At 40.5% G+C, this 24533-nt stretch overlaps 1 protein-coding gene across 1 annotated transcript in view; it reads left to right on the top strand.

The window, feature by feature from the left end:
• The window catches only part of JAM2 (junctional adhesion molecule 2), a 40458-nt gene that overhangs the window by 3568 nt on the left and 12357 nt on the right, over nt 1–24533 (top strand). Inside the window, exons 2-4 of the mRNA XM_071433655.1 lie at nt 18479–18544; nt 21282–21395; nt 22874–23026. Coding sequence (XP_071289756.1) covers nt 18479–18544; nt 21282–21395; nt 22874–23026 — 333 coding nt within the window. The remainder of the gene's footprint in view (nt 1–18478; nt 18545–21281; nt 21396–22873; nt 23027–24533) is intronic.

Genomic DNA, 24533 nt, shown 5'->3' with positions numbered 1-24533 from the left:
GACTGCACGAGATACCCATATGCTTCTAAAACTGACACAAATTGACATGGCAGGAAAGACTATTTCTATCTTTAAAAGGGATACATGCTTCTCGCTAGCTTATTTAATGACCTTTACAAAATTTCACCCTCTTGCTTAGATCCTCACGCTCAGAAGAAGCTGTCTGTGAGTTACTGGTATCTCTCTCAGAAATCATGGCTTTTGCTGCATTTCAAAACAGCAAGTCATGCTGTTTTCCTTAAACCTGGGTGTGCTGCTTAAAAGGGGCTCTGTATTCCTGAGACGGCTCAGCCACAAGTGCTGCTGTTCTGTCTCCCTCCTGTCTCTCTCCAGCAGAGAGGAGGCAGAGAGAGCTCCTCCTTGGTTGCCCCCATGGTATCATTCTTCTAGGCTGCTGGCCCCACAGACTGCTATTGAATGCCCAAAAGAGAAAATGAGGGTGGCTGTCTTCCCTCACTGTATGAAGGAGACAAGAAACATGCCTGGAAATGTTACATCAGGACAGTTGCAATTCCTTGTTTCTTTTTTAAGGTGGATGAATGCAAGAGGAGGATTTGCTTTTGTTATTGCTTGGCCTCTGAGGTCCTGTTTTCTCAGCTTTAAAGTTGCAACAATTCTTTGTTCATGTTGTAGGATACATATTTCTGGTAATTGTGAGTATCATAGGGCATCTGGCATTAATAAGGACAGATAAAGCTACCACTGTGATTCACAGACCTAATTGAGCCTGGATGAGGTCTTCCCATTGGCTATTTAACTGAATTACAGAAAGATATTTTTGTGATTATTTCCTGTATTGCACCTGTAATTCCTGCTGCAGCCTATTTTGGTAGCTGCCAGGTTCTGCTTCAGAAACTGGCTGATGCCAGTGCAAATGATTTGGTGAGAATACAGAAGTAGCTGAATTTTGACATCATCTTTTCAGTTGATTGATTTAACAGAACACCTGGTTTCATCTTTCATGACCTAGAGCAACCAAACTTGTCTGTGTTCACTGGCTAACTCCAAATGTTATTTGGGGTGTGTGGAGACCTGTTTTTAAAGAAGTGAACTAAAAACATTACAGCATTCACTTACCCTTCCTCCAAGGGTGCCCCAGGTGCTTTAATTTCTTCTCAGGTGCTGGTGGTCACTAGGAGGAAGTCTGTAAGACAGAAGTCCTCTTGTGAAGTATGGGAGAATCTTCTTGTACATCTGATATTAAGAAAATTAAGTTTCCTCATAAATTCACAGGAGTAAATAATAGTAGTATTTCTTCACTGAAGATAGACGGTGACATGCATGTGAACCTTCTGTAGTAGCAGGAAGCAAGCTTCCTTTGTTTGAGGGGGAAGAGATTTGGGTTGGTGGTGCTGTTAGAGAGCCAGGAACAGCTAGTAGTATAGTTCTGCAGCTGGCATGTAAAAGTTTCCATCTGGTATGATCTACTTAGAATCCATCAACACTCAAAATGTAATCCTTGTGCTGGAGCACTTCTGAAGATGACTGCTCCCTGCACATGGTGAACCCTTTTAGGAACCCTTTTCTTAAAGTAAGGCTTAGTGTCATATACTTTCCCTTAGAAATGCTAGAGGTGACTCCAGTACAAATGCTTATGTAAAGGAAGGTTACTTAGAAAATAAATATCTTGTCTATTAAAGCAATTGAAGCAAAGGCAGACATATGTATTTGTCCTTGCAGACTGTTTGACAGGGCCATATGGAATGGCTAAATTCCTTTGAAGTTATATAAGGATATCAGGAAAAACAAAATTTGCATAAAATAGTGTCCTTGGGGATGTGTACAATGAGCTGTCTTACTGCTGTTTTTTCTTGTTTTGCTGTTTCGGTTTTTTTTCTCCACCATGTTAACTTTGTGGCAGTTTTGTATATATGTGGGAAAAGAGATGGTTTACAAGTTCTTGCTGTCTAGTTCAGGGGCTAGTTTAGTTCTAGTTCAGTACCACGGGGAGAGCACTTTAATGGAAACTGAGGGAAAGGTTATGTGGAAGCTGTTAATTTTGTTTCAAGTCGTTCCTTCTGTTCTGGTTAGCTCACCCCCTCTCCCACCCCACTTTTGTTAAGCTAACTTTGTTACAGTTTTACTTTCTAGCACATCTTCTCCCATCCCCGGTACTTATGAAAGAGCCATCAAAACTCAGCAAAACATTTCTGCCTGTCACATCTTCCTCAAAGCACTGTGATTGTTCTGTAATTCAACTTCAGGAAGCTTAAAGCAAATATTATGGTGTCTTGTAATCAAGACAAATTATTTGTTTCCTTCATCTAAATGGTTGGGTTTTTTTAGAGAATGGAATATGAATTTCAAAGAATGAGACAGCAGATGAGGCTGGAGAAGCATTTGGATGACTGCCATTGCTTGTGCTCACCTGTATTTCCAAAGTCACTTTTTTTCCTGGAGGACTCCAACTGATTTTGTGACCTCTATGCTCACAATATATCATCAAGCACTCAAGTGCTTACATAAAATTTCTTTAACTGGGCAGAAAGTAAGCTTGGCAGCTGAACATCTGCTCCTGTTCATTTGTTGGTTTCTAACACAGTGGGAGGTGGAGGAGCTTTTGGAGAAAGAAGAAGGGGAAAATGGCAATTTCTGAAAAGAGAAAGTAATGTATCAGTCGTAGTTGTTGAACCTTAGTTGTAGTTGTTGTAAGTCGTCAACCTTTCTGGTTAATAAAAATTAAAGCAGGCATCCAATTTCTCCTAAAGATTATTTGCAAGGGAAACATGAAAAAAAAATCTGGCACTGAACCTTTTTTGAATTATTTCTTTTTAGAAGTTCAAAACTTAGCAGTTTTCAGTAAGAGATGGGAAAATAAAACTTGAATTTAAATAGCTACAATTTGATTCTGATTGTTTAAAGAGGTACAAAATGGTGAGATTTGAGCTGGAAAGAACATACCCTACAAGTATGAAGTTTCAATAGATAAATTTCATTGCTCTTAGATGGATTAACATCTTAAGGATTGAAAATGCTTTTGACCCCATCCAAACCACTGGATCAGATTCAAAGGGGAACAAAACATATTATTGTCTGGATGGATAAATGATGTATTATATGTTTTTTGGATACTAGATAATTTTAACAAAACAGGCTATATTTGTTGTTCAAATTTCTAATATATTACTTGGAGGTAATTTCTCAGGAAAATTCCTGAGAAATTACATTTGCTCAAATTAGTACTATATATAAGCCAAAATTATTGTATCTCAGCCTGAAGAAAGTGCCCAGTATGAACTGGGAGACAATCTTGGGGGTATTATGTGGACTTGTGTATGTTTGTTAGAGTTGGACAAGCATTTGTGTTTGGTGCATTTGTAAAAATATAAGGAAAATATATGCAGTGCGAGAAACAACCTCTCACTTTAAGATTTCAAAGGTTTAATAAACCTTAACAAATACAACAAATGACTGAACAAGGAGAAAGAGCAGTGCTGGGAGCATGGAACTAAACCACCACATGCTAACCCACAAAATGTCTGCTCCACCTTTTATACTCCCGGTGTTGCATCAGGTAACCCCAGCCCCTCCCAAAGTCCATCAGTCACTCTCCTTCTCTGTCCATTGGTGGAGACTCCTTTCTTGCAATTTGATTGAAGGTCAGGTGTTGCCATGCTGTGCCCCACAGCAACAAGCCTGCCCTCCCCCCAAATGCCCTGACTACCAAGGCCATCCTGTGACAACAATAAAATGGGAGGGGAAAGAGGAGTATGGGGAGAACGCATCACAATAACATAACTATACATCAATAAAACTTCTCTTAGCATACACATAATATTCATCCCTTAATTGTGGGAGCTAACCATTGCATTACCCATCTATAACATGCAGAAAAACAGCATTTTAATGCCTATTATGTGAGGCAGACAGCAGTTTGCCACTAGAATGCATAGACAGTACTTGTCTCTGGAGGCCCTGTCTCAGAACTGAAGCCTTCTAGTAGCTAGCAAAAATGAGTAAAAAAATGTTGGAAGTTAGGATTTTTTTTTTCTTCTTTCTCTCAGGGAATTTTCTTCCATTTGTTGCCTAAGAGATGATAATGATGATACTTATGAGACAAAAGATGTGGCTGAGAGGAGGAAGAGGGGGAGGGGAAAGGGTGAAGTTGGGTATTTGCAGAAGTTAATGTACTTGTCTCCTATAGCAGTTGTCTTCAGACTCTGTTTTGGGGGATAAAAAATCATCTGGGGAGGCTCTGTCAACAGGGAATTAGCAATATGTATAGAGACTGACTAAAGATTTTTTTCAGCTCTGCTTTTTCCCTGCCACTGCACACTGTTTCTTATTTCATTTATGTTCCAGTGGTATCTCTAGCTGGGTCGTCAAAACAGGAACAATCCACAAGCAGTTCCTACTCACTTTCCAGTTATGTTTAAATTCTTAGCCACCTTTCTAAGGGGTAAGAAGGGTGGGAAAACAGCGCTACAGAGGCTTTGCCCAGTTGCTGAAAGACAGTGGCTTTCTAGCATAAGTAGCTGTTGGGAGGACTGATTTTTGTGAGAGAAGAATGAAGTGATGCCTCTGTAAGCAATTGCATATATTTAAAGTTTATTCAAAGCTTTTGAAAGCTATGTGAACAGAGAAAGAGGAGGGGTACAGCCAGTTCTTTTGTAGGTATGGACTTTCAGGTGCAGAACATGTTTCCTGAGCTAGCTCTGTCACAAGGCACACTATTTAAATAGTATATTCAGTGTAGATATATTAGTAACTTAAGCACTCTCAGTTTTGGAATGGGGCTAATCAGTTTTGAAATGGGAAAAATTTTCTACTGCTTTGTGTTACTGTTAAAGTTTCAATCCTGCATGTGTATGCTGTGTTTGAATTGTTTGAATCCCCTGTGCCTTTCTTGCATGTAAAAAAAAATCTGGTAATTTTAAATTGCCAGTTTTGTTGACTGAAGGGTAGACAGTTCATTCTTAAGCTGCCTCTGCTGTGGGATGGGATACATATGCTGGGTGGACACATAATCTTCCAAGGAAGTTTTATGGCTAAATAGGACAAGAGGCTTTGTTATAAAATTAGACTGTTTAAGTAGAAGAAATGTGTAGACTTGGCTATGAGGAGTTGCATACAAAGAGTTGCATTACATATCTGTGAACTCTGAAGTGGATAATCTTTCCTGTATAAGGGTAATTAGTTTTGTCCTGTAAAGAACCTATTCTGTTTCTGCCCTAAAATAACACCTGATGCTCATAAACAATAAAAACTTACAGGCTTATTTTTCAAAGGTTTTTTCAGCAAAACTGTTGAACTTTGACTGAGTTGGCAATGGGTTTCTCTTTGGGTATTTCTTGGGTAGCAATGTATTATTCAACAAGCCATCTTGTTCCCTTTCTTGATTTCTTGGCCACTCTTAGAACTGCTGATGCTCTGTACCATCCCGGCTCATTGCAATAAGTTCAGCCCTGCAACAACAGTGGGAATAAATCTTTAAATGTGCCTAGATCCTGTTATAAAAACAAAACTGTTCTGTGAATTTAGAGCTGAACTCTGAAGACCTTATTTTGTAATCACAGTATTTATGCTGATGCCTGAATAAGTTTTTCCCAGTATAGTCCTTGGACTGTTCTTCAGTCAAAGTGGTATTATTTTGCCTTAATGTAATCAGGACCAGGGCAATCATTATCCTCCTGTCCTGGCCACCCCTCAAATCCTGTGTCCAGTTCTGGGCCCTCACTGCAAGAAAGACATGGAAGGGCTGGAGCATGTCCAGAGAAGGGCAACAGAGCTTGGGAAGGGTCTGGAGCACAAGTCTGATGAGGAGCAGCTGAGGGAGCTGGGAATTTCCAGCCTGGAGAAAAGGAGGCTAAGGGAACAACTTCTCAGTCTCCACAATTCCCTGAAAGGAAGGTGTAGCTGGGTGGTGCCATGCTCTTCTCCCAGGGAACAAGTGACAGGACAACAGGAAATGGCCTTGAGTTGTGTCAGGGAACATTCAGGTTGGACATTGGGAAGAAATTCTTCTTGGGAAGTGATCTCAAGCATTGGAATGGGGTGCCCAGGGAGGTGGTGGAGTCCCCACCCCTAGAGGTGTCCAGTGAATGGCTGGATGTGGCACTCAGTGCTCTGGTCTGAGAGACAAGATAGGGACTGGTCACAGGATGGACTTAAGGTTGGGGGTCTTCTCCAACCTTAATGATTCTGTGACTTGTAAAGGAAACTTTAAGCAATAATTGTGTCACCCAAGTTTCTAGAGCATCAATATGCCATGAGCAGTTGGTTATAAAGGGAATACAGGCAGAAGTAGGCAAAGTACATGACAAAACATTAGCTTAAAGCAGCATATATGCTTATATGGCAGGCATGGCTTAATAAAATATGTTGATCTATTGACTCTAACAGGTATTCTAGAAATGTAATGTTGATTTCTTCTAATCAACCTTCTCCTTCAAGTGTGAAAAACATCCTCTGTTTGTTCTAGCTTCTCTAGGCAAGTGTCAGCCTTAATTAGAGTGGCTTCAATCTTGTTCAAATGTGCCAGAAGAGGTTTCTATAAAATTTGGTATTAAACAACTAAATTTGATGATATTATATGTGTTATCGAGGTATTGCAGAAAGCCACTTTGACCACCAGACTTTTAAGCAGGGAAGTTGTGATGGAGATAGTAGTGATGCAGGGGGCAGAATCCTTAATTACATATGGTTTACTCTAAAAAAAATCATGGCTTTAAAAAATATTTTTATTGTCTTTTTACAGAATAGCAGGATTGCTGACTTTTTTTTTTTATTTTATTTTTGTCTCAGTTTGAGACAATTTAAAGGAGAACACTCTGGAATGAGTTGCCTCCTCTAAAAGGTTCCAACAATTCCTTTCCAGCAATAGAAAATGAATACTAATAGACGAAAATAAAAAAACCACACAACAGTTTATTAACAAACAGAATGCCCACAAGGAAGGAAAAAGTAAATAACTGCTAGATATCAAACTGTTAGATTTCACCCCCCACACCCTAGAACAAAGACCCAAAATGCCAGAGATTATCTGCTCTCAACATGCAATCCAGGATGGTGTCAGCTTCCATCTTGGGAAGGCAGAAGCTTTCAGGGAGCAGTTCCAGCAGCAGACGGAGGCCCAGTGGCTCATCTGTCACCAGCCTTCTCCCCAGGACAAAGTACAGCAGATCCCAGCAGGTAAAGCAGCTGGGCTGGGGCCTCTCAGTGTGTTTTCTTCCCAGCTCGGCGTGGTTCATGGAGTCTGGCTTGCATCGGAGTAGGGCAGCTCTACTCCTGCTGACACAATGTCCCTGTCCTGAGACCAGGAGCTGCTCAGTTCACCTTAAGGCAGCCCAAAGGCTGCTACTGCAGCATCTCTGAGCCAAGGAAAGGAAAAGCTTTTTGCCTGGGCCAAAAACCAAACCAGCCCAGCAAAACCCACACTGCACAGAGCCATGAAAATTCTGGGCAGGAGCTTTTAAAAATGCTCGTACAAAAGCAAAACTCTTCATCCCCCTGGTCCCCCACACACCAGGTCTTGGGCTAGAGGGTCTTAAGGATACAATACCCATTTTTGGGCACAGACCTGAGGATTGTGGAATACACTATCGTAATAAATCACTCTAAGACAATTTTTGTGACAGTGCAACAGCTTAGTGTAAGTACCTGCAGACAAGATCATCTAATCCCATTTTCATGAAGGAGCTAACCACTGAATTGTGAATATTGGCTCATGTACTGAGCTTTCCCTTCTTCTGATGCAAAGCCGCAAGTGTTTAATCAGGGAAACACTTCAGAGGATGTGGCTCCTAAAACATCTTTCCTGTGGAAAGCTGTGATGATCACTGAGTTAAAATTTATGCTTGATTTAAAAATAGATAAGGCATAGAGTTTGTTTATTCCTGCTTCCTGTGTAACTTTCCAGTGTTGTTCTAATGTCTTCTAATCTGAACCTGTATGTTGCTTTGATTGTGTAGATTTTACTGTGATGAAGACTGTAGTGTTTTGTAGTTGGGTTTTTTAATTTTCTTTGTCCCCTTTAAGGAAAACTTGGCATCTCTTATACTGTGACCTATTGTTCCTAGCTCTACCTTCCGGAGGATTTCTTCTAATCAACCTTCTCCTTAGAGTGTGAAAAACATCTTCTGTTTGCTGTAGCTTCTCTTGGTATGTGTTAGCCTTAATGGAATTAGAGTAGCTTGTCTTGTTCAAATATGCCAGAAGATGTTTCTATAAAATTTAGTATTAAACAACTAAATTATCTATTAAAGGCCTGTAGAATTAAAGTTAAAAATATGCATTCATACTGTAAGCTACAAAGTTGATTGAAGATACTGGTCATCAAACACAGCTGTTAGTTGCTTCTGCCAGGAAGGGACTATTGAGCAACCTTGGCAATGTAAAAGAACTTGTGCATGAAAATGGGATGAGCAATTTGGCCATTGCATTTGGATTTTAGGAAGGGTTCACAATATTCTTTTAGCTGTGAGAACTGGTAATCATTTTCCCTGCTCGTATTGGCAAAGAACCTGGTCTTTAGTCTGGAGGACAAAAAGCTTACAAACCAAGTTCAGTGCTGTCTAATAGGATGCAGTCCTAAAATTCATGGTTCAAGTGACATTTACACAAGTGAAACCACCACTCCCACCCCCAGTTACTGGAAACACCTCAGAAGTCCTAAACTCACAAAGCATTGCACAAGACCCTTGCTGAGTATTTAGAGAGCAGCCTACCAGTGTTAGAAGGACCCTTTTTTTTCTTTTAAATGGGCATGTTAAATAGAATGAAGTCACAGTAGTGTGTCCCAAAGTCAGAAAAATTGAATGAGATTTGAACAAGGCATATTTGAACAAGGGCATGTGTAACGCCCTTTTAAAAACTCACCTCAAGGAGTTACACACATTGCATATAGGAGTATATTCTAGGTCAGTGTTTGCTTCAGAGAGAATGGGGCTTTAAAAAATTTGAAATTATTTCAGATGTTTTATCTCCTTCATTGGTGGAACACAGTAGGATATAATGTGGCAATGCTGACTTGGTCATTGTACTTTGCTGCAAATGAGACATTTGTCTGTAGTTAGACAAATTAGCTATCCTGCCTGCTATTTGAGATGTTTGCTGTGCACAATTCTGGTTAGTTAGCTACTCCTATACCTTTAGAAGCCAGAACTTAATACAGTGTTGTATGTACTCATCCTCTTGTTATGTGTGTTTTGTAAAAATATTGAGATTAATCAAAAAGGTGTTGAGAAGTTCCATTTGAGAGGGACTGAGGATGGCAGACAGGTTGAAACTGGATGATCTTTAAGGTTTTTTCCAACCCAAATCATTATATGATTCTGTGATGCCCAAGAAATTTGGTTCCAGCTTAAATTAATTGGACTAACTACAGGATGAGACACCTCCTCACTTTACCAATGTATTTACTTAGAACAATTTTAAATTATACTGTCAAGGTGTTCCTCCTAAATATCTGGAAACATGCTCCAATAGTAAGGGAACTTGTCTGACTTCACTTGTTCTGAATGGGCAAGGACTCCAATTTCATATGGAGTATACTGGAATTGAAAGTAATACTGGTTGATACAGTTTGAAAGTAAACAAAATCTGTTTTCAGGATTTTAAGATAAATAATGGGGGTATTTATAGGTTTATAAATGAGGTGACTTCATGAAAGTGTTTATTCTTTCCACATTGTTTGGCAATTCCAGCAAAAGTCACTTAAAGGTTATAGGAGACTTCAGAGAACTTTATCGCAAATTGGGGGCCAGAATGGTTGTGTTCATTTGGGGAGTGGTGGGGTATTGTTTGTTTCTTCTGGTTTTCCAACTCTCTTGTGTTTCAGAGCTGATTTTGCTGTTGATGTAAATCAGTCTTGGTACTGTTGACTTCAGAGGAACACACTGGTTTGCAAGCTTTATTTTGCACATTTAATAACATTATGCAGTTTCACCAGGTGTTTGCACAGGGAAGTGTTTCTGCTGGATTGTTACCCCCTAGAAATGCAAAAGGAAATCTGTTTGTTCAGCTTCAGCTTTGCACTGTTTGATATGAGGGGGGTGGGACAGCAGTGGTAAGGGGCTTATACACCAGTGGCCTATTCACACAGTCTTTTGAAAAATGGTGGCACTAGACACATGTTCTCAGCATCTTGATGCATCTTAAAATAAGCAAGAGCTGAAGCAGCTATAGGCTCTCACTGCATTTACAAGCTGTCTTTGAGCTGCCAATGAGTTGCTGTGGAAACCATTGCTGGGCAGGACCAGGAGATGGCTGGAAAATAGGCCTTTTCTGAGAGCCTGACTAGTTTAAATCCCCATCCCCCATTTGCAGAAGCTCCCTCTGAATTGCCATGGAGACAAGAGGAGTACTGGTGTTTTGAGACTTGCAAAAGTGCAAGCTATAAATATTTATTTGGCTAACAGCATATGCTTTCTGTGGTGTCTCTCTGTTGGAATAAACTCCATGCTACATTGAACCTTTGCAAGTTGCGCATTCTGTGCATTCAAACCCTTCCTCTCTTCTGTGTGAGTAGAAAAGAAGGAAGCAATATAAACATTGAAGGGAATTAAATTTTACATTTTGATTATTAATTATAAAACATTAAATTATAATTTTTCCTCAGTATTTCCCCCTCTCATGCAGTACTCATTCAGTGTCGGGGACTACTGAAAGCACTCAGGAGGCTGTTGAGTTTATCTAAAATTGTTGTACCTCTGTGTTCAGTTTTTCAGAAAGGGTGACCTAAATAATCTCTTGCTTTCTTGCCCTGTGCCACTTGACTTTTTTTCCCTTCCACTTTCTTCTCTACAAGCACTTCAAGTTTTTTGTTTCCAGAGCCAACTGTCCTTGGGGGTCTGAAATGAAATTAACCTTAAATTCTTAGGACTCCCACTGATAACATCAGATAATTGGCTCTGAAAACTTCAAAAGTCTTAACAAAAGTCTTTTGTTAAGTTACTTTTACTTTAAAGTTTTTTTCCTTTTTTTTTTTTCCCTTAACTTGAAAACTAAGACACCATGACGGGTGTGCTGGCTTTCCAGATTTCACTTAACAGTCCCCACAAAGCTAAGGATTAAGGTAACTGAGTGACTGAAATTGAGTTTCTTTTGCCTATTTTCCCCCAAGTGATGGGGGATAACTTCCTCTAGCTCTTGTTCAAAATTTGAGGTCTTAATGCTGTGTTTATGTTGTTAACTTAATCACAGGGTTGCAGAATTGTTTGGATTGAAGGGACCTTGATGGAGACTGAAATGTTATGGTTTATGGCTTAAACAACTTTATGAAGGACTTTTGCCTATTACACCAAGGCAGGGAAGGAGGAGAGGTTTTGGGTGTGTGGCATGGCCTCTGGCCAGATGCAGTGAACACCCATCCTCCACCGGGCAGACTGGCCCAGCTCTGGGGCCTCCCACCCCTGGAAGGCCACATCTGTGTCAGGGACAGCTGAGGGGGTGTCATGGCTCAACAAAGGCCCCCCACCAAAGGGGTCCCCAGACCCTGCACTGCAGGTGATCCCACATGATGCAACAGATCTGCAGTCTTGCAAGGGACAGTGTCAAACTTGGCCCCCGCCGGGAGGGTACCTGTGTATTCCCACCTGCCCAAATGTATAATTATCCATTGGATTCTACACTTTTTGGTGGGGGACCCTCACCACCAAGGAGACCAGATGGAGAGAAGCAGTGAGATGTTCTGGGTCCCTCAGTTTGGGAAGGACCTTGAGATGCTTGAGCGTGTCCAGAGGAGGCAACGAGGCTGGTGAGGGGCTGGGAACACAAACCCTGTGAGGAGGGACTGAGGGAGCTGGGGGTGTTCAGCCTGGAGAAAAGGAGACTCAGGGGTGACCTTATCACTCTCTACAACTTCCTGAAAGGTGGCTGTAGCCAGGTGGGCTTGGTCTCTTTCTCCAGGCAGCAACTGACAGAACGAGAGGTCACAGTCTCAAGCTGCATCAAGGGAAGTATAGGTTGGCTATTAGGAAAACGTTTTTCACAGAAATAGTGATAAAGTACTGGAATGGCCTGCCTGGGGAGGTGGTGGAGTCACCATCCCTGGATGTGTTTTTAAACAAAGATTGGATGTGGCACTCAGTGCCATGGCTTAGTTGAGGTGTTGGGGCATGGGTTGGACTCGATGATCTTCAAGGTCTCTTCCAGCCTAGTCATTCTGTGAATCCTGTGAGGCATGGCAAGAAGGGAGCCAAAACAGGTGTGCTTAAATGGCATGACAATGGCAAAACTCCAGCTATCATCTGAGTGCCTTGTGGTGGGTGGTTCCATGGCTGAGAAGTTTGCATCAGCACCTAATCGTGTAGCTGAGGCTGATTTACCCTGAAGTGGTCACGTCTGAAGGATGCTAACACCAAACAGATGTCTGGTTTCTTATTCTCTTTCAGGGACTTCAGGAGGAGAATTGGCTTTATTCTTGAGATGCTGGACTTCCTAAATTTACAGTATCCTCAGAAACCCTTTGTTAAACTTTGCTTTAGACCACCTGTTGTTTAGAACTTGGCAAAACAAATGCAAGACTGTTTTTTCTCTTGTACTTATAACTTTGTTTTGATTCTGTTCTCATGTAATTTCTTCCAGGCACACTGTTTCATTTGATTTGACTAATATGTTTTTCCTTAATGATCCGTCTAGCTGGTAGTTTCAGTTTACAGTTGTGAGCCTTTATCAAGTGGAAAGTGTGTTTTTTTGGAGTTCACTTCTAAACAAACATAGCTACTGATATGTAAAAGCAGGTTTTTTTTTCTTTTTTTTTTTTTTCTGGTCTTTAAAAAGCAGCCTGGATAAAAGGTTTACTGGTACAGTAATATGTCATCTTTTCACTATAGCTCTTTATATGGTGAATTAAAATCCAAAGCTGAAGACTTGGATTCTGAATATTTGACACAGACATGTCTCAAAGGATGTCTGAGCGGAGAGATGCTCTAACTTTAAGGACCTGTCCTATCTTTCTGCTTGATCAGAATATATAATGGTTTTAATATGGTCAGCTGTCTCTGCACTGCCTTACATTACTGTTTGAACTCTACAGCTTCTTGAAAAGGGTTGTGTATATGTGTGGTTTGTGTATGTGAGGAGGAGGGCTGTGTGTATGTTGAATTTCTTTCTCTCCCTTTCTCCCCCTCTTTCTCATATTTTCTACTTAATTGTATTGTATAATAGAATCTTCGTGTATTCTATTAATCCCTTGATGTAAGGGTAAATATGGAGACTTTTTGCAGTTGCAAGCTCCCAATAAAAAGCATGCAAAGTAATTCTGTAATGACTTCCATAGTGGAAGGTAAATACCATGGTCCTGCCCCAGAAGTCATAAAATGTGTTTTCTTTTTGTGGCTTATTATTCTGTGAATATTTTGATCATGACAGTGAACTGCATGACACCTGTATTAATGAGGAGGAGAGAAATTTCTGGGCCCATGAAACAGAGAATGTAATACAGTGGTGAATTGCATGTACTAGAGCCATCAGAAGAGGCTGTTGAGACAATAATTTATGAATGGTTTTATCCACACACTGGACACCTAGAAAGGCTTCCTTTTGAGGTGTTATCAAGCGTTAGGTGCTGTCAGTCTCAGAATAAAATACTCCTCCCCATCATGAAGGAAGATGTTATTTCAATAGATAAATGTGATTGTTAACTATTGGCATCTAGAATATGGGGGAAGAGGGGGCAAGAAGGGTATTGTTCTAGAAATATGGTTTGGGTAAAAGTCACGTGGTTTTTTTTCCCATAAATCTAAATAGGACCTAATAGTTTAAAAAGAAAATTACTTACTGATTCCAGGCTATTCTAGACCCAGCCTGAACAAAAAATAAGGAGCTGGGCAATGTATGGACTTGCAGGAGAAATGATTGCTTTGGGAGGAGCTGGAGAAATGGTTTCCTGCTCTGGTTTCAACAGGGTGTGAGGGGGCTTATACAGAGGATTTTTAAAATTTCTTTCTTTAAAGTTCAGTAGGAAAGTTTTCTTTCTTGGAGGGATGGAAAAATTTCTAAGTGCTATTTGTAGTGCAAATATTTTTTTGCTATTTCAGTATTCTCAGAGTACATAAATGTCATTGCTAGAATTCTTCATGTCTTATTTATTTCAAATTATAAACTTCTGATTATAACTTTTGGGGTAACATAAAGTGGATAAAATTGAAACATATTGCAGACTATAAACAATTTGGGTCTTTTGGTCATGTGCACATGTGAAAGCTCACTTTACACTGTGAGGTGACGCTGTGTTCTTTTAGACACAAGAATTGTTGGACGTGCACTTGGAAGGGGATGTGAGATAGCAGGAAAGCACCACAGAGAATCCATGTTGGAGCAGGCTCCTGGCAGTAACTGTGACCTATAGAAAGCAGCCCATGCTGGAGTAGGGGAGAGCATGCAGAGGAGGGAGCAGCAGAGAAGAGCACATTCCCACAACTGCTGCATTTACTCTGTTTTAAACTGGCAGTAAATTTAATTCTTTTTTCCTAAATTTAGTCTGTTTTGCCTGTGATGGTAACTGCTAACTAAACTCCATGACTCCCTGTCTTTCTATTGACCCATGAGCTTTTTAATCTTATTTTCTCCCTGGTCATGTTGAGGAGGAGGAGTGAGAGAGCAGTTGTGTGGGTGTCCAGCAGCCACCCAAGGTCAAGCCACCACAATATACAGTGAATGAACTTCTTGCTACAGTGCCAGGGCCTCAGATACCATTTCTGAGTGTTTCTCCATGGCTCAGAGGCAATGGTTATAGATACCTGTAGAACTGTAATTTGTATTTTTAAAGGATGCTGAAAAAAACTCTAGAAAATTAAGGAGGAAAAAGGCCATAGGAACAGAATGAATGAAGATTCAATTCCCTGTGTTGTGTTGGAGTTAAACTGTAAGGAATGATCTTTAATTGAGAAGAAAGCTGTGATAGGGTACTCTGGTGTATGGGATCAGTGCTGTTTAATGTCTTCATTATTGACATAGACAAAGGGATCGAGTGCACCCTCAGTAGATTTGCTAATGACACCAAGATGAGTGGTGCTGTTGCTGCACTTGAAGGATTTGATTGTCATCCAGAAGGACCTGGATAGCTCCAGAAGTGGCCTGTGGGAATGTCATGAGGTTTAAAAAGACTGAGTTCAAGGTGCTCCACCTGGGTGAGGCCAACCTCTGGTATCAGTCTAGGCTGGGGGATGAACAGAGCAGCCCTGCAAGAAGGACTTGGGGGTGCTGGTGGGTGAGAGGCTGCACTGGGAGCCCAGGAACCCCCTGTGTGCTGGGCTGCCTCTAAAGCCCCATGGGCACCAGGGAAGAGAGGGATTCTGTCCCTCTGCCTGACTCTGGTGAGACCCCACCTGAAGTGCTGCATCCAGCTCTGGGCTCCCAGCATAGAAAGCACATGGACCTGTTGGAGCCAGTCCAGAGGGCCACTAAAATGATCATGGGGATATGGCATGCCTCCTGTGAAAATAGTCTGAGAAAATTTGGGTTGTTCACCCTGTGAAAGAGAAGGCTCTGGGAACACCTCATTGCAGCCTTTCAGCACTTACAGGAGACCTATAAGAAAGATGCAGACAAACTTCTTAGTAGGGCCTGTTGTGGGTTAGGACAAGGGGTACTGGCTTAAACTAAAAGAGGGTTGATTCAGACTAGATGTCAGGAAGAAAGGTTTTACAGTGAGAGTGGTGAAACACTGGCACACATTACCCGAAGACAGAGTGGATGCCCCATCCCTGGAAATACTCAGGGTCAGGCTGGACAGGGCTCTGAGCAACCTACTCATGTTGAAGATGTTCCTGCTCATTTGCAGGGAGCTTGAACTAGATGACCTTTAAAGATCCCTTCCAACACAAACCATTCTGAGATTCTATGATGGTATCTTAGAAACAAATCTTTGAGCACTGAAAGCCCAAATGGACTCACTCAAGGCATTAGTGAGGCACTAACTTCAACAAAAGTAATCATCTGTTAAAAGAAAGCCATAAGAATCAAGAGATTGTTAATTTGTTTGTGTCTTCAGGTCAAGACTAGATATTCATCTGCTCGGCTGGGGTGTGTGCAACTCTTCCCCCATTAAGCAGGGGAAAGAGAAATTTAAAATTTAGGGATGGACAAAGGGGGTCTTGTGTGCTTAAGAACATCTAATCTTGCTATTTTCCTGGTTTCTGTCAGTCAAAAGAAGATTATTTTTAACCAAGTCAGCTTTCTAAACATTGATGGAAACAGGTTCTCAGTTCTTGTCCATACCCACTATAGCAATTGTTCAGTTGGCTGATGCAGACAGAGGAAATAGACCACATTAGGAGTGTCTGTGCTGTCTTCAAAACTAGTACTTCAAAACCAAGAGAACTTGAGATGCTTTTGGGGAAAAAAAAAAAAAAAAACAACCAAAAAAGTAGCCCTGTGTAAAGAACTGTGTTCAGTTGCTGTTAAGCACTTGCTAACCTGACGTGGATTAATTGTAATACCTGTGCCCAACTCCTGGTAGCTAGGTGGGGGTTGGTGTAGGTCTAGTGGTTATTTCACTTGTTCTTTCTGGATTATTTAGTGTTCCCAACACATGAGTGTGAAGAATCAGTTAGATTTTGAGTTCTGTCTCAATATTGTTTGAAATTACCAGAGGTGTGTGGAGAGGGGCTGTACAAGTGCTACTTGCAGTGTTAGCATTCAGGAACACATAATCATGGAATGATTATATGCAGGTGCTTTTATTTAAGAGCTCTGAGTGTCAGGGGTACCCAGATCCAAATCTGACTCCAATATGGTTTCAAGCTGAACATGTTTTGTATTCTATCGTTATATAACTTACATATTAATTATTAAATTTACATTGTTCTATTGTATACATTGATTTCATCCAAGCATGGCTTTCTCGTGATCTCCCTCAAACCCTCAAACATAGTTTCTCATGACTCTTCTTATGATTAAATAATTACATCTAATTATTAAGTAATCATCGCATCTAACAATCATATCATTTATCATATATTGATTACAGAGGTGCAGTTTCACATGATTTAGCAAACACAAGGCCTGACATTTCCGAGGGCCTACCCTTAACATTTTCCCAGGGCCTACTAAGCCTAACTCTCTTTCTAGCTCCCCGACTTTTCTATGATTTTAAAATCTTTCACTACCAGCAGGAGGCAGCTAGGAGAAGATGGAAAGCCCTGTCTCCCAGGAGCCTTTGCCTGGCAGCCATCTCACATACAATGGGCAGTCAGTAGGAGGCCACCAAGGACACTGACCTCCAGAGAGGTTCTGCAATCAGATGGTGAAAGGACATTGGGCTGCAGTGGAATGTTGGACTGGGCCAATGATCTCCTCTCAGCATTGCAGACCTTGGGAGGAGCCAGAGGGTATAAAAGTAACTGTGTCACAACCTTCGGAGCTTTTCATCATTTAGCCCTGACTAGCTGGTTCTTTTGCCACCGTTTTTGCCTTCACTGGCCCTTCTTTACCCTCACTCTCTTGCTGTCCCCCTCCCTGGCTGGACACTTGCTGACCACTTTCTGTGTCCAGCCCTACCACTTGGTCTCTCTCATGTGCTCCAGCTGTCCTGCCTGCCTGCATTCCTGCCCCATGCCTGCCTTGTTCCCACCTGAGCCACCTGCTTCCAGCTCTGCGTCGCTGACCTAGCCTGTCGCCATGGTCTGCACCATGACCCTGCCCAGGCTTCTGCCCCTCCTGCTCCAGTGCCTGCTCACCTCATGTCTGGCTGCCTGTTTGTGCAGGAGCTGTGCCTTTGCTCCAGGAGCTGCAAAGGCTTCTCCCAACGGGACATGTGCCCACACCTCCTGCCAGCTGGACATCCACAGCCCACTCTGAGGTTCTGCTGCTGACACCCATTTTTTCCTCCCAGTTGCCCCCTCTCTCTTTCTCTGCCCATTCTTCTTCCTTCTCCATGCTCATTTTCTGTCTTTTCTATTATTCCTTAGTAAGGCAACATCCTTTTCACTACCAATAAATGGTTCTCAGATAGAATACTTGCCTCGTTTCACACAATTCCATCTTCAACCGTCTGTTTTAGAAGAACCCCCTGCAGCTCCCCCAACAATAAGATATCCAAGAGTGTATGGAGATTTTTTCTTTCTTTGAGTTAATAAATCTTCATTATCTTCCTTCCCATTTCAAGAAGAATTTGAGATAATTGCCAATTACTGTACTTTTACCCTGTAGAAACTGTAAGTGTTATTCATCAGAAAATATGCATGCCTTGTAATAAGAATGTTATGGAAAATACACTTATGGATTAATAGATGTCTCCCCAGTTATAAACAGACATTACCATAGCATAAAATGTTTACTGGTTATATAGAACTTCTTACATGTTAATATCATTATGGCATTGTAAAAAAGAATTAATTATATTTTACACATGCCAGAACCTGGAGAAAAAAGATGAACTGTTCAAGGCCAGCCCTGGTCTAGCTCATTGTTTGTACGCTTTCTTGTAGTGAATGTCTAACTTGTGCAGTGTGAGGAGGTCTCAAAAATGTTGCTTGTAGCAATGTGCTTTGTGTGAAATCACAAATGTTTATTGCTGAATTGTCTTTTTTTGCAGATCCTGATGTGTCTGGAATCTCCATTGAAACAGATAACAAAAATGTAAAAGCAGAGGAGTTTAAAGGTACAGTATGGGCAATGTTGTGATAATTTTTAATATATACACAATATATGCAAACTGTATATACAGAAGCTGTGCAGCTACTGAGGTTTTCTTCCTCTTTCCTGAGGGGTCTTGTGCCTACTCTCTCCACTGATTCTGTGTTATCTTGGTCTTGTCCCCATTTTCTCTTACTCAAGGTGGGGTTGACCTAGGTGCTTGCCAGAGATCCTCTCCAACCCCACCTGTTCTGTGGTTCTATGACTTGTTTGTCAGTCCTGTAACTTCTGCCTGCTTTCCTTCCATACAATATTATGGGAGCTGATGGAAAGGAGAAATATTAAATATCTTTATAAATAACAAGACAGAAAAGTGAAGGACTAGAAAGAACAGATATAAGTTACTTAATTGTAAGTAACAATAATTTAATGGCTATTTTTATTTGTCAGTAGCTGTAATGGCTATTTACAGAGTTATATATGTATATATATATATATATATATATATGTGTGTGTCATATATAAAACAGCAAATTACATCCAAAAATGTGGTGGAGAACTTACAGAGGCAAAGAGGAAAACCTCTTTGCTGGGTAGATGAGAAAGTAGTGTAGTGTGAGGTTTGTGGGTTATGTGGGTTTGTTTTTTATATTTGGTTAGAGTGGAGAGAGGTGGGAATTTGGGATCAAAAAAACTGTTCTCTGAGCTTTAAACATTATTCAGCATTTTGAGGTAATAATCAAATATTTTAGAGGTCTCTAAAACTGTCATCTGGACTTCTGTTAAGTATTCTTCTCTTGACAGAATGCATTTAGAGCTCAAGGCAGCCAAAACCAGAGAGAAATGCTTCAGCTAATATTACAGCTTGATTAGGTTCTGTCTTTTTATATGGTATATGGCTTGCATTTTTTCTTTTGTTATTTGTGCATTGAATGGAATCAGTTTAGCACAGCCCAGATGCCAAGCCAAGTTCTCCATGTGTAGCAGCACTAAGAGATGGCAGGGCCAATAGACAGCTATTCCACTGAGTGCAGCTGGTCTGAAATGCATTTTCCTTTTCTCCTCTAACTCCTCTGACTGTAGAGGAGGATGGTCAGGCACTGGGACAGGCTCCCCAGGGGAGTGGTCATGGTACCAAGCTCAAGGAGCATCTAGGTGACACTCCTAGTCATGGTTTTGTTTTAGGTATTTCTGCAAGGAGCAGGGGCTTGGGCTCACTCATTCTTGGCATTCCTTCCAACTTGAGATATTCTATAATTCTATCACCAATGATAGCCTCCAGACCAGATGTAAATCCAAATTAAATATTGTGCAGATCTCTCCAAGATTCCAGAGGGCTTTTGCAGGCCTAGCAGTACCAGTGCTGATGCACAGTATCCTGTGGACCTACTTTAATGCAAGTCTGGAAAATACCTCTCACTGACTCCATTATTATGGGAAAAAAAGTGGCAGAGGGGAGCTATAACTAGGGACAATTTTATTATCTCTCTGTTCTGTGCACACTCCCTTTCTTCCATGCATTCCTTTTCTCTGAATAAGATTAGTGGGTGGGCATCAGTGCTAGGGTTTTTTTTCTGAAACAAAAACATGTGGGATGCAAGAAAGGGGCAGCTCATTTGAGACAGAGGTGACTTGTTCAGCTGAGAACACTTCAGCTGAGCTGTCTCTGTGTCAGCTAAGAGAGACCAGCTCATTTGACAAGCCAGCTGACACTAGGCCAGTAGCAAAGGCAAGCTGAGCTTGAATGATGGTTTTTCTTTGTTAGAAGGATACAAAAAACAAAGTGGGAAGGAAACTAGCAAATCTTAAGATTCAGGAAGCCTCCACCCATACACTCAACCTGAAGTCAGGAACCTCAGACTTCCTGAGTGCACAGTATGTTTTTTTCAAAACAGCCAGTGCACGTGTAACATGTTTCTGGCAAGGAACACCCTCCTGCCTCAATTTTTCTTTCAAGTCTGGATATTTTTTTCCCCTGTGAGGTATCACCAAGGCTACCAGTCTGGGTTTTTCTTTTCAGAGCAGACCTAGGAAATCAGATTCTGAAGGGCAAGGAAGTAGATCTGTCTGTAGCTCCTAATTACCTTCCAGCCTCATTTGTTTAGACTGGAAAGGAGCATGATGGTTGATTATGTTTGAGCAGTCTGTGTTGGCATTATGAAAGCTAGACAGGCCTTGTCAAAACTATAAAGGCTTTTGCTCTGAATATTGTGGCCTGTATTGGAAAATTAGTAGCTTACAGGTAGCAAGGTCTATATTGCATTTGTTTCTTTAACCATCTTACTGCAATATTTTTCATCTCCATTAAATTATACATTTAAACCGAAAAGCTATTGATACTGAATTCAGAATGGTAACTCAAAAATATGTTTACAACAAAGCCAGAGTCCCCCTTTTTAGGGATGATCTGCACAGAATTGTTTAAACTAAAATGAGGGTAGTAATAAAAAATGTAATTGATAAAGTAGATATTCCCATGTTAGATGGGGAAAGTAATAAACCCTATCCAGCATGGGAATCCCCAGCATCTGAAGTTTGACCCAAAAGTCACTGAAGTATAAGAAAATTACTGGTTTCTTTTTCCCCACTGTGTTTGTGTAAATCTGGAGAAGCATCACTTTGAGAAGTAGATCTGGCCATTGCCGACTGTACAAGTTCTTTTGAAGGATGAACATGAATTTTATGGAGCCTGAATGTATATCAACACAATACTAAAATCTCTAATTTTCCCTTTTGTCTTTATTTTTTTTTCTTCTCTATAGAGGCTATTCTTAGTTGCAAACACAAATTTTCGAAAGGGATGAGTTTAAGAATAGAGTGGAAGAAAATCCAATCTCAAGGAGTCTCATTTGTCTACTACGATAGTGAATTTACAGGTACAGTACTGCAAAGGGATGGTTTAACATGTCATTCTCTAGCATAGCTATTGACTCTTTCTTGGGGAACAACACCAAGAATAAGACTGAACAAGAAGGCTCTTAACTGTTCATATAGAAGAGCTGTCGTTTTGAGAAAGAGAATCCTTCTCTGGGGAAAAAAAAGGCATTTCTTTCTAAAATCATCAATTATTAGTTACCTTTTAATTAAGTTAAATAGAATAAAATTAAAGACTAAAAAAAAATGGTACTGCAGATTTCTTGTGATTTTTCAACAATGAAATTACATGCAGATGTAAATTCCCCTAACTACTGCAGGCTCTGCACTCCTATCCTAAAAAGAGGTTTCTGAAGCCTCCTGTAAAGCAGGAGGCTTAGATATGAATAATTCAGCATTTTTATATACATAAAATATAAACTCAGCTGTATATTATAAATTATTTGTATTCTTTTCAGAAGAAGAATTTCTCTTTGTATGTTTTGAAAAGGACTTACTTAAGCTTTATGTGTTGGAGAACATATGGGTCTCTGTTACATTGAACACAATAAACGAAGGTTGAGAAGTAAAATAGAAGTACAGAGATTTTGTTAGTTAGTAGAGCTTGCAGATGTGTTGACCTTGATGAACTTGGGTTTTTTTCTGCATATATTTAATTTAGAGAAACACTGGAACTCATGCTTCTGTGTGTGCATGTAACTTTCATAATAAGCTGCACAATTACAAAAACTTCGTTATTGTTAGAAGTCTGATGACAGTATTTTTGCTAAATCCATCAAGTTTTTCTTGCCAAGTTAAAATGTCAAATACTCTGCTGTGGTCTCACTCACAACTTTAAGGTAATTAAGTTAGTGATTGCCATGTCTCCAGTGGAAAGGGATGTCTTTCAGTCACCTCACTACTGCTATACATATTTTCTTGAAACACCTGCAGAAAAATGCATTCCATCTTTGAAGTGGATAATGTATGGCAGATGGAGGTTTTATGAATTGAGGGTGGTTTTTTTGACTAAATAGAAGGTTCATATTGTTTTCAGAAGGGGATTACATATTGCTCTTTGCTGATAGGTAACTAACACTGAACAAATGAGCAATAGTTTCATGTACAATATGACGTAAAATATCAATAAATTGTACATGATTTCAGTATAAGCCAATGAGCCATAGATATTTGCTTCAGACTGAAAGAGGGGAAATTTAGGTTAGATATGCAGAGGAAATATACAAAGGAAGTTCTTCCCTGTGAGGATGGTGAGGCCCTGGCACAGGCTTGCCAGAGAAGCTGTGGCTGCCCCATCCCTGGAAATGTTCCAGACCAGGTTGGACGGAGCTCGGAACAACCTGGTCTAGTGGAAGGTGCCGCTGCCCATGGCAGTGGGGATGGAACAAGATGATCTTCAAGGTCCCTTCCAATCCAAACTCTGTGATTCTATGATTCTAAAAGCAAAGAGCAGAAACCTCTCTGTCTGTTCTCCCTGAAGGTGATCTTCGAGGCCGAGCAGAGATGCTGAATACAGGAATCCGAATTAGGAACGTGACTAGAAGGGATTCTGGGACTTACCGCTGTGAAATCAGTGCCGAGAGTGAAGAGGGGCAACGCCTGGGAGAGGCTACTATTACTCTCACAGTATTGGGTACAAACTTTACTACTTAGGCTTTTTAATGAAACTGGATGATGGGGTGTTGGGATGTTGAAGGTAGGGTTGCCCACTCAGTGTGTGGCTGCTGGGTTTTTGGGTCTTCTTCGGGCTGGGTTTATAAACACACTTGAACATTCTACAACATCACAAAACAGCTTGGCAAAAGTCACACCTGCATTAGAAAGGGACATAACTACGGTTTTATTAAATCAAAGTGAGTTTCAGTTCTCAAAACTGAAGCCGCTCAGTGACTGAGAATCTGGCTAAGATGATTATGGTGTTTGGCACTGGAAAGTCAGCATCTGTCAACACTTATCAAATATTCATAAGCAGAAGTTCGTTCCAAGATGCTACAGTCTCGTCCTGGTTTTGGAAGGAGAGAGTTTTTGTGCAATGCCAGCCTGAGAGCTGGCAATGAGTGGACTTTATTTACAGGAGAGATGGTGGTGCCTACTGGGAAGCACTTGTTCTTTGTGGGTCTTTGTTTTCTTTCCCAGTTAAGGAATTTATGGAAAAGTGAATACTGAGCACATTGTTCTCACCTTGGGTTTGGTATTTGTTGCACTGGATGAGTGGTAGAGGCCAGTAGTTTTCCTTTTTTACCTGTACAGGGACAAAAGAGAATACTTGCTTTTGTAGATTCTATATTTGTCCTATTAAAACTAATAATAATTGATCATTCAAAATTATACATAAAGTTCTTCATAAAAGATGATAAATGCATGAACTTCTGATTAGCATTAACAATGAGGTAACCCCAATTTCTTCTACTTTCTCGACAGCTTTCCTGTTTTAAATGTGGCTTCTTAATTTAAAGTTGAAGTCTTCAAGGTCAAAGGAGAAAGAGTGGGGGAAGATATGTGTGGCTTACAAACCTTTTTGAAAGTTAATGTGAATTAGTATTTCATTTGGTTTTCTTTATTTCTGCTTTTTATCTTAAAATCAACCAAGAAAAAACAATCAATACTAGTTAAGGTATCAGTTGTTCTTTTAATGTTCCACGGGTGCCTCTTCACCATTACTTTTCTTCTATATAATGTTAAGTACCAAAAAATAAAAAATTAAGTTTCTTTTCTGTTCACGTATTAAAAATCAAAAAAGAGATGTTCATCTTCATAGGTGAAGGAACAAACAGTTCTCCTGCATCTGTGTGGGTGAATGTTCGTTTTTAATTTAAACTAGCATGTAGTACCCAATTGGTTTTGGTCCTCAGACTGGGGTTTATAAAGTGCCTGTGATGACTGCCAGTATCTCAGTGAATCTTTCTGACATTCACGTCTCAAAAATTTACTCCTTTTAATACAAAAACTCTTTTTTCCTCTTCTTCACTTCTGTTTTTAAATACTAGGGTAGGGAAGGGGCCAATTGCTGAACTACAGATTCCAAGTTATCCCATCTCTGTCTGTGAACGAGGGGTTGCATACAAGAAACAAAGTGAAACAAACTCTCTGGGGTTGGATGAAAGTGAACAGATTGGAGAGAGGATGACACAGCATATGGT

This window comes from Agelaius tricolor, unplaced genomic scaffold, assembly GCF_023055355.1.
Source record: "Agelaius tricolor isolate 1412-34295 unplaced genomic scaffold, bAgeTri1.0.p SCAF_9, whole genome shotgun sequence".
NCBI classification, from domain to species: Eukaryota; Metazoa; Chordata; class Aves; order Passeriformes; family Icteridae; genus Agelaius; species Agelaius tricolor.
The sequence above is the reverse complement of the archived record's forward strand: the minus strand, read 5'-3'. Positions and strand labels throughout refer to the sequence as shown.